At 35.4% G+C, this 14,966-nt stretch overlaps 2 protein-coding genes across 2 annotated transcripts; one reads left to right on the plus strand and one right to left on the minus strand.

Annotated features, from left to right (window-relative positions):
• Positions 1 to 1,022: 1,022 nt before the first annotated feature.
• On the minus strand, positions 1,023 to 5,781 carry LOC113660098 (polyadenylate-binding protein-like). Its single transcript, XM_047808425.1, has 5 exons — positions 5,769 to 5,781; positions 2,056 to 2,227; positions 1,710 to 1,860; positions 1,411 to 1,593; positions 1,023 to 1,157 (listed from the first exon to the last, which is right to left on the minus strand). Exons 2-5 carry the CDS (start codon positions 2,181 to 2,183, stop codon positions 1,068 to 1,070), a joined length of 552 nt encoding a protein of 183 aa, XP_047664381.1. The 5' UTR covers positions 2,184 to 2,227; positions 5,769 to 5,781; the 3' UTR covers positions 1,023 to 1,067.
• LOC113658273 (serine/threonine-protein kinase pim-1-like) lies at positions 5,631 to 9,192 on the plus strand. The gene is made up of 5 exons (XM_027170617.2): positions 5,631 to 5,920; positions 6,219 to 6,343; positions 7,905 to 7,955; positions 8,080 to 8,458; positions 8,562 to 9,192. Exons 1-5 carry the CDS (start codon positions 5,854 to 5,856, stop codon positions 8,699 to 8,701), a joined length of 762 nt encoding a protein of 253 aa, XP_027026418.2. The 5' UTR covers positions 5,631 to 5,853; the 3' UTR covers positions 8,702 to 9,192.
• Positions 9,193 to 14,966: the final 5,774 nt, after the last annotated feature.

Below are 14,966 nucleotides of genomic sequence, written 5' to 3' on the forward strand. Positions count from 1 at the left end.
ATATAATCTTACTATATCATTCTGGCTGAATTTGGTCACTGACCTTTTAATAACTGAACAAAGCTAAAAGATTACTGTTTTATGCTAGTTTACTTTTGTGCTAGTTTTGCTAGTTAACAAGCTAATGTTTGTAAAGGAATAGCTTACAGATATATGCATGATAGCACATACGCACACACTCCATGCATCAGTATACAACAGTTTATGTGAACACTCACATGTTTTACACTAGAATGACAGTTCCTCAAAAATTATTTAGGCATAGAATATTCTCTCTCTCTCTCTCTTTCAGTATCTTTCTCTTTTCATATTTTCCCCTCCATTTCCCCTCCCATGCACTGATGCAATTATTGCACTTGAGTTCTTCTTCCTCTTCTTCTTCATCATTTTTCTCTTCCTCTTCCTATCAACACCAGTGACACTAGCCAATCGTGGTGTTTTATGAGTTATAAATGTCACACTTGCCTGTCTTCAAAACTTGAGATCCCTGTTTAAATCAAACTTTCAGTTACCCTGTTGTTCACATGACCCATTGATATCATGTAGTACATTAAGCACAAGCTCCAACTGCAATAATGAATTCCACTCAAAATGGCTTGTCGTTTTCCATCTGTACACGAAACAGACCGAGCTGCAATTAATCCACAAAAACTTTTATTGACTCTACGTTCAGAGCAAAGATATTAAAATTATTATAATAACAATAATAAAAATTATTATTATTATTATTCAGGTTTTTGAGATAGCATGCTCGTTGTCACAACAGCAAATTATCCCCATTGAGTGAAAACTTCATTCTGTTAAGAGGATTTATTTGGCCGAGTTAGATAAAGAACCAAGGTCCAGCTGTTTCTGGGATTTTAGCAGCTAACAATGTAGAGTTCAATAATGTATTATAAAGTTTAGATTATTATTATATTTGTATATTTATTTTATTAGATTATATCTTTTATTAGATAATTAAATGTTTAGATTTCAATGCTCTTGAGTTGGAAATAAAGACACATAAACAGAGATTATTCTTAAAATGTATTAAAAATTCAAACAACAATATATTTACAATATATTTAAAATAATTGTCTGTGACATTTCTTCTTATTATTATTATTCTCCCCTTTTTCCTTTTTGCTGTTTCTATGCTTCATTTCCAGGATTTCCTGAAAGAAAATGCAGAAGTCAGAAATTAATAAATATATATATATATATATATATATATATATATATATATATATATATATATATATATATATATATAAATGAATAAATAAAAAAATCTGTGTGTGTGCGCGCATGCTCTATCTGTATCTATCATACATTATCCTACATTATTATTATTATTAATATTATTATATATTATTATGTAGAATATTATCATTAAACAGTTTACACAGATGTAGATGTGTTCGGTACCTCAAATGTAGCTGGAGCTTTTTCCACAGTCTCCACTGGGGTGGATGTCACCACACCTTCCACAGTGTCCACTGGGGCAGCTGTCACCACACCATCCACTGGGGCAGCTGTCTCCAAACCTTCTACGGATGATGTAAAACAGACGAAGCCGAATCCCTTTGAACGCCCATTCTCCTTCATCACCTGTATGAGGCAGGACCATGAGGAACAATCAGCACAGAGAAAGCTTTTCACTCAGTAAGGGGAAGTGGATAGAGATTATTGAGAATAAAATGGAGTGAATATTAGCTGTAAGTGACCTTTGCACGTTTGATGGTTTCAAATTGTGCAAATGTCATGTACAGGCAGTCGTTGTCAATGTTGTCATCCAGGTTCTTGATGTACAAGTTGTTGCCCTGGTTTTTGTCTTCAACCTTGTGCTCCTCCCGAGACTTAAAGTACTCGACGGTGCTGTAACACAACAGAGAAGCTGCTCTTAAAGTCTTTATCTAAACCCTGCTGTTAGAAGTTATGTCTTCGGCAGCAAAATTGTGTCAACAATGTAAAGAGTTCAATAAATCTTAAGCAGTAAGTTAAAGTGGAATGTAAAAAACCCTGATATTTGAACCCTGGTTGGAAAAACATACTAATTTACACGTGACTTACACTTGGTGGCCTTTCAGGAGCATTCCATTAATGGACGGATCAAGGTTCTTAATGACGATGTTACACCCTTCAATAATATTTGTGGTGGGATCCCAGCAGGACCACATGACCCTCATGGGTCTCTCCATAAGAAGTTCAAAGTTGATAGTCAAAGTCTTTATAGCTCGCTCAGCTGAAGGAACGGAAATAAGTCATTAATATCAATAAAAAATAATTTTCAATAATAAAAAAAACAAGACTATATAGTATCTGTTTATTATACTCTATATATAACTCATTATACTGTAAATACTGTACATCTTGCAGTTGATGATTATTGCACTTCTGGTTTGATGTCAAACTGCATTTTGTTGCCTTGTACTTGTACGTGTGTAACGACAATCAAGTTCAATCTAATCTAATAAAATAATCCACATACTAAAACTATAAAACACTACAGTAAATTACGCATGTAATTGTGATTGTAATATTAAACTGCAGAAACAGTGTAGAGAACAGAGTTCTCCTGTCTGCTTTGTTTTACCATCGGCTCGATGGTAAAAGTTGATGTAGGCGTAGCAGAGCGGCGAGCCGGTCTCCTTGACCTTGCAGACGTGGACCGATTGAATTGGTCCTGCATTACTGAATTAATTTAGAAGCATCAGATCTGATACGTCTGGGTGAAGATCACCAACAAACACTGCAACCATTGTGGAATTTGGATGCTGTTGTTTACTTTAAAACTTCTGGTAAAATGCTGGTACAATGCTGTATGAAATGCTGGCAAAACACTAATAAAAGCTTCAGAAGCGATGTTAAATACTGCTGATAAACTTCAACTCGTTTTAAAATGGCTATGAATCGCTGTAAACTTGCCTCACACTACAATGTCTATGTCTCACTTGTTACTGATGGTTTGAAGACTAGAGGCCACACTGCTGAGTCATACTGTAGTTCCATCAGTGACATCATCAAGCCAAATAAGTGCTGATGTTTTGATATAAACAGGGCTGTCAAGTGTCACGCATTGAGAGTGACATTCACGCATTTTGGTCTTTTCATCGTATTTCTCACGCAGAAAAACTTTTTGACTATTTATCATGTATTTAAAATGCCGCAGCGCCCAAAGTGTATCAGTCCGCACCGCTGTCTCTATGGAACCGGGCAGGAATCAAGCGCGTCTCTCAGGTTCTTAGTCGAGCCTGAGACTTATCAGCCAATCAAAAAAAAAAAAAGAGACTACACAATAGTAGTATTTCTGTATAAGAAATTGAACAAATAATTTGTATGAGATGTCACCCTTGCCTGTCTTCAAAATTTGAGAGCCCTGTATAACACTATGCTATTTAACACTGTATCTGATGTATAGGTTTTCTTTCATGCACAGGTTTACTTCTTTTACTTGCACTGCTGTCAACTTTAATGGTATTATTTGTAGCAAAATAATATACTAGTGTTTAGATCTGTCAAGTAATTTGTCAAATATTTATTAAATATTGAAATTATTTGTTTTACATCAATGTAAGTTTTTCTTTGCACAGACCACGTTAATGTGTGCACATGCGAGCTAAAATTCACTGATTCCTTGTAATTGATTGCCATCTAGTGGTTGTAATTGACATTGCAACCCATAAAGTACTGTACATTATTTACTTAGATGGATGTAATAACTTTTTTTTTATGTATTTAATTATTGTTCAATTTCTATAGCAGTGTTCCAGTGTTGTCAAGGAAGGATTGTTTTATTTACTTTTATGAAGTATGAAGATTTTTCTTATCTACAGTCTTTTGTAAAGCATTTCAGGTGCAGTATATGCAGGGGTTCATCTGTCAGATGGCACTGAGATAATATGGAAATACACATATATATAAAATTTTAGAAATATAAAACTTTTTTCCCCATGCAAAGTGAAGCTTATTAGTAATACAAATAATTCTTAATAGGAATAATGTATGATTATTTGATTCAATGAATTAATGTCTTTTTGCTTGCCAAGTATTAATTTTTGACATGAATGAAATTAATTTATATAAATAAATACCTCTCCACTTGCATCTGTGCCGACCTCCGTAACATGATCAGTATTATATGAATTATCCCTTGTAGTAAAAATAACTTTAAATTGATTTTTGAATGTCAACAGATTGCCATAAAAGTTTCCCGGGTTACCCTTTTTTATTGCATAAATCTCTGTATGTATCTTTGTTGTTTTTTTATGTTGTATTTATTGTTTTGTTTTCATATTTGTCTTCTTTTTCTGCCATACTGATCTTGTTGTGACAGTAAAATGTGTAAAATGTTGCTTGTTAGATTAAAAATTCTACACACAGAGCAGTATTTTATATTGCTTATATCATGTGTCTACTGCTAAATTTCAAGTTTTTGTTTTGTTTCTTTTATCTTTGTGAGAAGGAGATTGATAACCAGGTTTATGTTTCTTGTATATGTTCCCTTTCTCCCTTTACTCCTCTCAGGTTGTGTAAGAATGCCTGTACGTATATACTGTAAACAGCCTGTGATGTCCTTAATATAGAGAGATTCTGATTTATTTTTGATTTATCTTGTCTGATCTGTGTCTTATAGATAAACAAATTTCTGATCAATCATCACCTGAACAAATTCTTAACACATGTCCATAATAAACTAATAAATGAATAACTTATTGGTCAAGTCTTTTATTTTTCAGACCAATTCAAAACACATTACAAAGCACATTGTAATACATTTAAAAGCCTATGTTCTCTATAGCGTTTATGGTTTTAAGCCCTGTACTAAAACTGTATGAGAGAAACCTAAAAATTGTGCTTTTTTCCACCTTCTCAACTAAAGTTGCTTTCAGAACGAAAATTAATTCACTGAAGGAAAATGACTTTGACCTGTTAATTAGAATGAATAAATATACAGTGTGTGTGTATATATATATATATATATATATATATATATATATATATATATATATATATATATATATATATATATATATATATAATCAAATGCAAGTGCATGTTTATTTAAACTTTAAGAATTTACTGTGAATTATCGTTGTGCAATAACAATCACTGCAACGTGCACTGTAATACAACCTGTCTCTAAAAGACAAAAAAGTATAAAAAGGAAAAATTGACATAATTACTGAAAATTAGATCATTAAGCATCATAAATTATCAGTAAAAGGCTATTATTGTAGGAGTTCAGGTGTGTAAAGTGTATGGTTGACTACACACACAAACACACACATGCTACTGGAGTCTAATATTATGTAAGTTACAAATCTCTTTTTGGACTGATTATTAATGGTATAGTTGTTTGTACAGTATTCATAAAAAGTCCACTGATTGAAGCAAAATGACAAAGTGAAGCTAAAAGTTGATGATATTCACTTTTGAAGGTAAACAATAATGGGGTTAAGTTTACAGATTTTTTCCTAATTTGTCCATTATATTTGAAGTGTTTTATTGATTCCCAGCATCTCATCACAATACACAGATATGTAACAGTGTACAGGAGACACAAGAAGTGTTTTGATCCAACATGACCGAAGAGACTTGAAATAAAGAGACTTGTAAACTACAGTGTATTGAATCTTATAATGAAGATATCATGTCATTATATGGACGGAATAAAATTTGCTGAGTTTAAATCAAAACACTGACGCGGCTACGTACATGATTATATTTAAGTTGTTATTGTACGAATCACCTTGACAACACGTTTTAAAAACACACTGACTGACTATTTGCACTCCGTCTTGAAAAGCTTTTCGTCTATTTACAAAAACTATTATTTGAAAGTCCTTTTCTCTAATACCAACGAAGAGAATGACATTTGAAGCACAGCGCATGGAGACGCCAATTGTTCTGGAGATGGACAGCGTGAGCGCAGAGGGTAAGTCAGGGTACAGAGCAACTTAAGGTATAAGGCAGTAACATTGAAGCCGACATCTTTAGGCTTAATTATTTTAAAACGCACCAGAGCCACATAAAATATCCAACAAAATAAATGTATATACATATTTAATAGCAAATTAAATGCTTACACATACCTCTATATTGTATTAAAGCTCTTCGGAAGGAAAGCCTTGTAAAGTATTAACTCTATTGGGTAAATGCTTAGAGACACAGGCCTTAAAAATAAACAAAGAAAGAAAAGGTCACTCATGGTATAATTGTTATTAACAACACAGGTGAGCACAGAGGACTTGAGTACTTGGTGGAGGAGATCAAGTCAAGGTACTCAATAGACAAACTGCTGGGTGAAGGAGGTGAAGGTGCAGTATATGCAGGGGTTCGACTGTCGGATGGCACCGAGGTAATATGGACATACACAGTGTATATATAAGATTTTAAAACTTTTTTTTTCCAAGTTCCATGCAAAGCGAAGCTGATTAGTCATACAAATAATTCTTAATAAGAATAATGTATGATTATTTGATTCAATTAATTAATGTCTTTTTGCTTGCCAAGTTTTAAATTGATGATTTGAATGAAATTAAATAAGATAAATAAATAACTTGGCACTTGCATCTACTCCGACCTCCAGAAGATGACAAGTATTATACCTTGTAGTAAACATTTTTTCTAACCTCTTCTGGACCTCATTTTTTCCAACCTCTTCAGGACCAGGTTTTTCGCCTACATGACCTACCCAACAAAAAGTGGTACAGCTTCCACATACTTTGACACACAGGGGTGAGCCTGGTCTCATTGGAAAGAAGATGTTCTCTAGGTTCAGGAACTAGTTTCAGATTGATTCTAGGCCTTACTAGCGCAAAGTTACAGAGGCTGGAATGGAAGGTTTTCATTTCCGCCTGGGTTGTTTACCTGATAAACTGATTAATCTTATTTTTCTGGAACATGTTAGGGACCAAATAACAACTGAGGGTCATAGCCACATGTCTTGGCTTTCACCAAAAAAAATTCAAGTCAAAAGACCCAAAAATGGCTTCAATAAAAATATTTTTCTACAGACATGATCGTCTGGTCCAGCGTTTTTGTGTACTTGTTTACTGTATAACTTTGAATTAATAGACTGCATGCTCAGTTTAAAAGGCTTAAAACATACAGAGCCTCTCTGTCTACAAGTCTGCTGTGAAAACAGGCCTGTAACTTGACACCCTGAGCTGTGAGAGTGACAAAAGGTCAAGGATCACGCAAGAATTCTTCTGCGCAGCTTTTTCACGCAGACACTGCCAGAGAACACACGGCACGTTGCGTATCGTTGGAATCGTCCGCTTATTGGCTAAAGAGCTGTAGAGGTCCCGGCCCATTTCATTGCTATTGGAAGGAGTAATTGTCAGTCAAATGCGGGTTCCCAAAAATTATGTCATGACATCATTGGCTTCCCAGCCGTCTATCTCTGCAATACAAGCACCGATTGGCTCAAGTGAGGGCTTGTTTGATTCGTTAGGTTCTGGGCTATAAATATGACGTAAATTTAGAATTTTTGAATACCCCAATGAGACGTTAGAGCGGCAAAACAAGATGATGGCGCACTACTGTTTCCAGTTTTCGGAACACAAACGGAATATTTGCGGCGCGACCAAAGCGTTTTGGATTAAAGGGCTTACAGATTCCAGTTCCTTGGACCTGTGTGGATTTTTGTGGAATATTTGTTTTGGAATATATTACCCCAGTGAAGAAAGGGAAGCGTCTAAAGGTAAGGGAAAAACTGGTCTAGCGCCACCTAGGTCAGTTTCTAATAGTATGAAGGCTGTGAATCATATTATGCTTTGTGTGTGGGCTTAAAAAACATTGAGAGTATAAACTTTACTAGGTAAATAGGTTTTTTCGTGTTTTTAGAGGATTTGATTCATCCCCTAGTGGTCACTTTGACACCCGTAAGAGTCTAATTGTTTTTTGAATGTCAACAGGTTGCCATAAAAGTTTCCAAGGTGGACCCTTACTTGGGAATGATAGCCATCGTAAGTAAATTCTAAGAAACAGAGAAGCAATACTGTCCAAATAACAAGTGCTTGAAGCCTTAATCTCTTTTATCCAAATGTAATGACTCTATATCCATGGTAACTGTGTCTCTTCTAATTGTAGAGTGGAGAGACCACTCCCATTCCCGTTGAGGTCGGACTGATGAAGATGGTCTCCCAGCCAGTCCGTTGCCCGGAAATCCTGGAGCTGCTGGAATGGGTTGTGGTCCAGGACTACCTGGTGCTTATATTAGAAAAACCAAGCCCCTGCATGGACCTCCTGGACTTTTGTGAACTCCACGGAGGTAAGCTGCCTGAACTCCTGGCGAGGGACATCATGGTCCAGGTGGTTCAGGTAGCTTGTCATTGCTGTGCCAGAGGAGTGTTCCACAATGACATCAAACTAGAGAACATCCTCGTCAACACCGAGACGCTTCAGGTGAAGCTCATTGATTTTGGAGCTGGCGACCTGCTGAAGGAAACTCCCTATACCTACAGCCCAGGTAAGTCCATAATAGATATGTGATATAATGAAAGAAAATGCAGTGGAGAGTCACTTTTGAGATGGTGCCGATGTTTGTTTGTTGCTCGATCTTGTACCTTTAGGCACCAAATGTCCAAGAGCAGTATCGCAGTGTGTGCCAGGCTGGAAGCTGCATGACTTAAGAATTTTGGATAATTATGCCTTTTTAAGAATCTTACACTCCATATTCACCTGTACATTAGTCCATGTCATAATCCCCTAATTATCTAATGATCTCACTCTCCAGAATAAAAAAGAAAAATCAGAATCACAAAGGGAACTTTTGCAGGAGTAAAAAAAACTCTCAAATTCTAAATTATTGACATATTTGTCAATCTTGTGCCTGCACTGCATCATGTAGACCTCCATGTAGATGAGTATGATGAACCATTGTGAGAGGCGCTGGCTGTGCAGGCTTTCCTTTGCCGTATCTGGCATCGCTACACTCTCCAAAGTGTCTCTCTACCTCTCAGAAGGAGTCTAATATTATGCAACAGTGGACAACTGTGCCAGACAGACCATCCATGGATAAAAAAATGAGAAGGCACTCTACTGCGTTATTCATTCATCTGCCAGGAAAGTAAATATTCATATATACTGTAGTTGTATTGAAAAGCAGGTTAACGTCCATTGAAAATGATCAACGGACGTAACAAGAAAGCAAAGCTTTAATGCTTCAAGTTACTGAATGTGATATATTGATATAATATGATATGATAATAAAAGTGCTTGAGTTAAAATTCAGTGCAATGGTTTCCTTTCAACATTCGACAAATGAAAAAGTCCTTATTCACAATCCCATACATTTTAAATTTAATTGAAATTCTAATGAATTCTTTAGAGTGACCAGATTTTCTCACACTTCATGCACAATTAAGAATCATGCTCAGCAGTCTACTTATGTTTATTATCATACTAATATTACGAATTCTATACAACCTCAACAAGTCTGTTTGTGCATAAAAAAAACGTAAAGAAATCATGCTTTTTCATTCAAGAAAATTCCTTATTACATTTGACTCACACTTAAATTAGGCTATTGGCTATGATCTAGTGAATTTAGTAATATCCCTGTAGCAAGAACATCCCTGACAGACAGTGACATAAAATCATCCAGATTTTGAACATTTTCAAATTTATTTGCTATTAAACAGTAGCCCAAGTTGATGTTCAAGCCACACAAGATCAATGTGGGCGCAATTACACTGTGTGCAATGAGCTTCACTGTCTCTAATCGTCCCTTATCTCCAGTGAAATACATTAACAGGAACAGAGAGTGGCTCTACTTGTCCACAAGAGTGTGGTGTGTGATGCTTGGGTAAAGATACTTGGATTTCAGATTACATTCACCATCATCTTTACTGTACATGACTCTGCTCTGTGATGTGATCAAAAAATTAAGGAAAGATTAACATACTCACAATAAAATATGTTGATTGTGATAGATTCTGGCTTGACTTGGATGTCATTATATCAGGGCTTGGATTTGACACCATTCTGTGGAGCATGTGTGTGTGTTAAGACACTTACGCGCCATTACTGAACCCTATTATTCTCTTGCTGAGCATTTTAAAGGGCAGTAAGGTTCATTCCGGCTCTCAAATTGAAGTAGAGGAGAGAGACGTTCAGCAGTGCAGAAAGTCCAACACCCATAAAAAAACACCCATGTAAGAAGTCCTATATGAAATCTACATGACGACAGTATGCAACGGTGTATGGTATTAGCAGAAAATATAGGACATATATGATATTCATATACAAATCATATAATGTTGTTAGATTAAATCATATGCTAGTCATATAGGATTTATTTACATTTAGTGCCATTATTTACATTTTGTTTACATGTATTTCATAGAGATTTAATATGTTTTTAATAGGGAAATTGTTTGTTATACACGTTTTATGTTTCAAAATAATTCCTTATTACAGCAATATTATCAGTATATCTCTACATATAATTATTATACATGATTTGAGTCAATATTACAATATCTCTACATATATTAATTATACAAACAATCCAATTTTACACCACATGACAATTTTAGAGCTGTCCAGCAATTAATTGTGTACAAAATAAAAGTCTGTGTTTATGTAACAAGTGTGTGTTCTGTATATATATACATATATATTAGCCCAGAGGATACTAACCAAGCCCATGAGGCTCTTGAGCTTTACGTTAAATCAGTTCAGAAGTTCAGATGACCTACAATATGCATTTGCTCTTGCATTTGTTGAAAATGTGGGTCCTCTCTGGGCCCTGTCTGCTTTCATGTTTGAGAGCTACAATGGCTAATGAATAGTTGTCAGTGGAGAGGTCATTCACAGAAAAACATACAAAAGACAAAGAAAAGGTACAACTCTGCTGTGATATTGAAAGATGGCATTATTTTTTGGTTTCATATTTTTCATGGATTTCATGGAGTCTCCAATTTAGCACTTTGTAACCTTCAGAATCAAAGCTATTCCCTTAAGTTTTCAAACAATGAAAGATTTAAACTTCAAGGGACAATGACAGTAAATAAGAGTCTAAGTTAATACTAATAGCAATATTTTACTAGCATTACCACTGAAACCAATTAGCCCTTTTCAAAATTAAGCTGCCTCTGGAGCACAGCCACTGTCTTTTAATTAGTGATGGTGAACCAGTGATGTGTACATTAAAGGTGAAATCTACAGTAGATGGAGGCACAACACTCAGTTGGCATTGAGGCTGTACGTGAGAAGCTTGTAAAACTGTATCCATAAAACTTGTAGGTAAAACAAAACTGCCTGCCATGGAAGAAGCCAAAAAATATCCAAGAATAAAGTGCAGATCAGCCAAGCAGACGGTTGGAAGTATTCTTCTGAAACCTGTTTATTTATCTCATCAGTATATTTGTAAAAGTACTAAATAATTAGGTTGCAGTGAATGATACAAAGTTAGCATTTGTGCCAGGTACAGTATCAGCCTTCTGTCTAGAGTAGAAAGTGCACCTAGAGAGGATAGGCACTGCACCAAGTTGTTCAATATCTGCATAAAGTTAAACCTTTCTCATGTTAAAAATAAACAATCTCTGGTTGTTGCATGCTTTGCTGACTGAAAAACAGATATTTTAATGCTGAAAACATATAGTGTATTGTTGCATATGTGGCACCCACAAAAGTTGTTGCACATTTGTTTATCTGTGTTTCTTTTTCTTAATTACTCTGGCAGTGATTTCCATATTTATTTAATTTGATCTAATGTTGTTGTGATTGTTTAACAAAAATGCGATTTTGTATTGTCACTGCGTGGGACCTCTGTTTGGAAACTGAATATCGCTTCTCAAGGGATTTTAGTGGGAAAAATCCCTGGGGAACTTGGTGAAGTGCGTATGTGTTTTTCCCATCTCTTCCTTTCTCCTGTTATAACAGGTAAAATGTTTATGAATACACATATACCAACAGACAAAGTAAAGAAAACACGCTATGTATGTAGCATTTAGTCTGTGATGCAGCACCCGCTTCAGCATGCCCCAACTGGACCATATCGATGATCCCATTAACCACTGATAACATCCATTCAATAGTGTGATAACATTCGAAGCGGGTGGAGATATAATCTTACTACATCATTCTGGCTGAATTTAGTCACTGACCTTTTATTAACTGAACAAAGCTAAAAGATTACTGTTTTAACTTTTATGGTAGTTTTGCTAGTTAACAAGCTAATGTTTGTAAAGGAATAGCTTACAAATATAAGTGCATTATAGCACACATTCACACACTCCATGCATCAGTATACATTAGTTTGTGGACACGCCTCTTTTACACTACAATGCCAATTCTTTAAAAATTATTTTAGAACAAATAGTTTCACTCTTTCAAAATTTTCCCTCCATGGTATAGATCAACTGCTAAAAATGGCCTGATGTGTCTAGCTGGAACACTGAAACAGTCTACTTTGTATTGCAAAGTGTTTCTAAGAATGTTTAAAGCTTTTCAAAAAAAAAATTATTTAAAAACATTTGAGATAAAGACAAGAAATAAGTTCACATAACATAATATACCAGTGCTCGCATGTACTATGTTATAGGTCATAATCTCATTAAAAACAATTTTCATCCACACTGCCTAATTATCAGTAACTATGATTTTAAACCACCAGTCCAAGCCCTGCCACAGCACCTTCAAAAGTTTATTTACAAAACTTATATGCCAGCCAGCCAGCCAGCCAGCGAGAGAGAGAGAGAGAGAGAGAGAGAGAGAGAGAGAGAGAGAGAGAGAGAGAACAAAACAAGGCAGGCTGCCTAAGAGAGTAAAACCACCGAATAAACAGAGAAAAAAGGAAAATAAATAAACTTTCCTAACTCCCTTTCAAACCACAAAACAAGAGAAAAGTTGAAATAAACAAAAATGTCACCCACACCTACCTACAACCTCCAAACAAATTAAAAAAGAGAATAAAACAAATAAGCCTCACTTAAGGTAGTAAATTCATCTTTAGTAACGCTGTGCTGCTACAGTACCATACCATCAACAAAAGCACAAAAACAGAACAATCAGATGAAAGTAACTGCTAACATTAAAAAAAAACATATTCATCAAACAAGATAACAGCTATCATAACGATCTGAGCAGGCCTCCAACACAAGCATTTTTTCCTTCTCTTTCTCTGACCCAGGTTTCTTGGCTTTATACAGCCTCACTCGTGAGTGGTAAGCTGGCACAGCTGGGCAATCAATCAGTTACCTGTTAAATGGTAAGTGGGAGGAGTCAAAAAAGAAACAGGGGGGGGGGAGACCCCCACACAATTCCAACACCAGATAACAGTACAAATATGTCCCTGGATGTAACAACATTAAACAGTTACTGTTAGATATACTTCTATAATCTTACATACCTGTAGGTGTGTCAAATGTGATGTAAAGTAAAGGGCAGATTCAGCAGATCTCAGTGTACTTTAACCCTTTTCTTTACTTTTTCTGTACACATGGACGTCTGAGGAACAAAAGTCTGAATGACCATCTGTCATAAAAGACTCGTGTTGCTGGTTTTATAACCAGATTTGCATGTTGTATTTAGGTATCAAGGATAATGAGATATTTGAACGTGCTTCAGGACTTAATGCCTTATGAGTTGTTAGGAAAGGTGAGTGCAGTATTTTTGGCTAATAATGTATAGGAACTGGGTGAATGCAGGAAAAGATTTAATACTCAAGAGGAGCAAAAAACAGAATGAATCCCTACTAAATATGTTTAGACATGCATCTAGACAAAGACAGAGATAAGAAAAGCATTCTTTAACATATTATTTTTAACATATTATGTAATGAATTAGTTCTATTGACCTTGTTATTATCATTAACTATTAAGTTTAATTAGTTAAACGAATTAGTTCATTTTTGCAAAAATGAGAATGGGTTGAGTAATGACTTCAAGAATTATAATAAACTATCTATCTATCTATCTATCTATCTATCTATCTATCTATCTTTATATTGGATTAGATTCAACCTTGTCATTACACATCTACAAGTACAAGCCAACAAAATACATTTTGATTTCTCACCAGAATTGCAATAAGCAGAAAGTGCAAGATGTACAGTATTTACAGTACAGTATGAGTACAGTATTTACAGTATGAACATGATAGTATACAGATGAATATGCTATGGATATTCAGGTATGGATATACAAGATATACAAGGGAGGGATGCTCGATCGATCGGCCAAAGTTCGGTATCGGCTGATAATCACATTTTATGACTCGATCGGTATTCGTTAAGCTTGGCCGATCTTAGGAAACGATCGTAGACTATGAGTGGGGACGTAAATGTTTTTGCGCCGCCAATGTTTTGGAATTACTATGGCGTTTCGAGAAACAATGAAAAATTCGCTATTTGCCGTTTATGTTTCAAAGAAATCTCACATGGAGGTGCATTGTCCAAAAAACATTTAATATAACAGACCTCATTCGGCACTTAAGAACGCTGCGAGTCGTATGGCGAATACGAAAAACTGGAAAATGCAGAAAAGGCAACGGTAACTAATAATGCGACCCTCACTCAGCCATCCATTATAGACATTCTAAGAAAACACGAACTGTACACACCAGAGAGCAAGAAAGCTAAGGAAATAACCCGTGAAGATAATGGAATTTATATGCATTGACCACCAGCCTCTGTCAGTCACAGAAGACATTGGATTTAAAATGATTAATATTTTACTGATGTTGCTCTCCTAGAGTTATATCAAATCGTCTACAGCCACATAAACATGTGACCGTGGTGAGTTTAACTACTGACATTTGGAGCACTATCGTATCCCCTATGAGTTTAAATGGGTTGCATCAAGGGTTAACCTTGTGGGTTGCATCAGCCGGCTCCATTTTGTTTATTAATTTTTGTCTCATATTAAGTATCCTGATGTGCATAGTGTTATGCATAAACCCCATTGTAAAGGCATATTAAAATGATCACTGTATAATAAATACTTTTTTGTGATTATTAGTACTCTGTTAAA

The sequence above is a fragment of the Tachysurus fulvidraco genome, chromosome 25, assembly GCF_022655615.1.
Source record: "Tachysurus fulvidraco isolate hzauxx_2018 chromosome 25, HZAU_PFXX_2.0, whole genome shotgun sequence".
In the NCBI taxonomy this organism is placed as follows: Eukaryota; Metazoa; Chordata; class Actinopteri; order Siluriformes; family Bagridae; genus Tachysurus; species Tachysurus fulvidraco.

Excerpts from the sequence above, each read along its gene's own strand:
- LOC113658273 (XM_027170617.2), top strand. The coding sequence starts at position 5,854 with ATGACATTTGAAGCACAGCGCATGGAGACGCCAATTGTTCTGGAGATG. Across the intron at positions 5,921-6,218 it reads GGACAGCGTGAGCGCAGAGG|GTGAGCACAGAGGACTTGAG; the intron begins GTAAGTCAGGGT and ends TTAACAACACAG. Across the intron at positions 8,459-8,561 it reads TCCCTATACCTACAGCCCAG|GCACCAAATGTCCAAGAGCA; the intron begins GTAAGTCCATAA and ends TTGTACCTTTAG.
- LOC113660098 (XM_047808425.1), bottom strand. The coding sequence starts at position 2,183 with ATGGAGAGACCCATGAGGGTCATGTGGTCCTGCTGGGATCCCACCACA. Across the intron at positions 1,861-2,055 it reads CTCCTGAAAGGCCACCAAGT|CACCGTCGAGTACTTTAAGT; the intron begins GTAAGTCACGTG and ends GTTGTGTTACAG. Across the intron at positions 1,158-1,410 it reads AAGCTCCAGCTACATTTGAG|GAAATCCTGGAAATGAAGCA; the intron begins GTACCGAACACA and ends ATTTTCTTTCAG.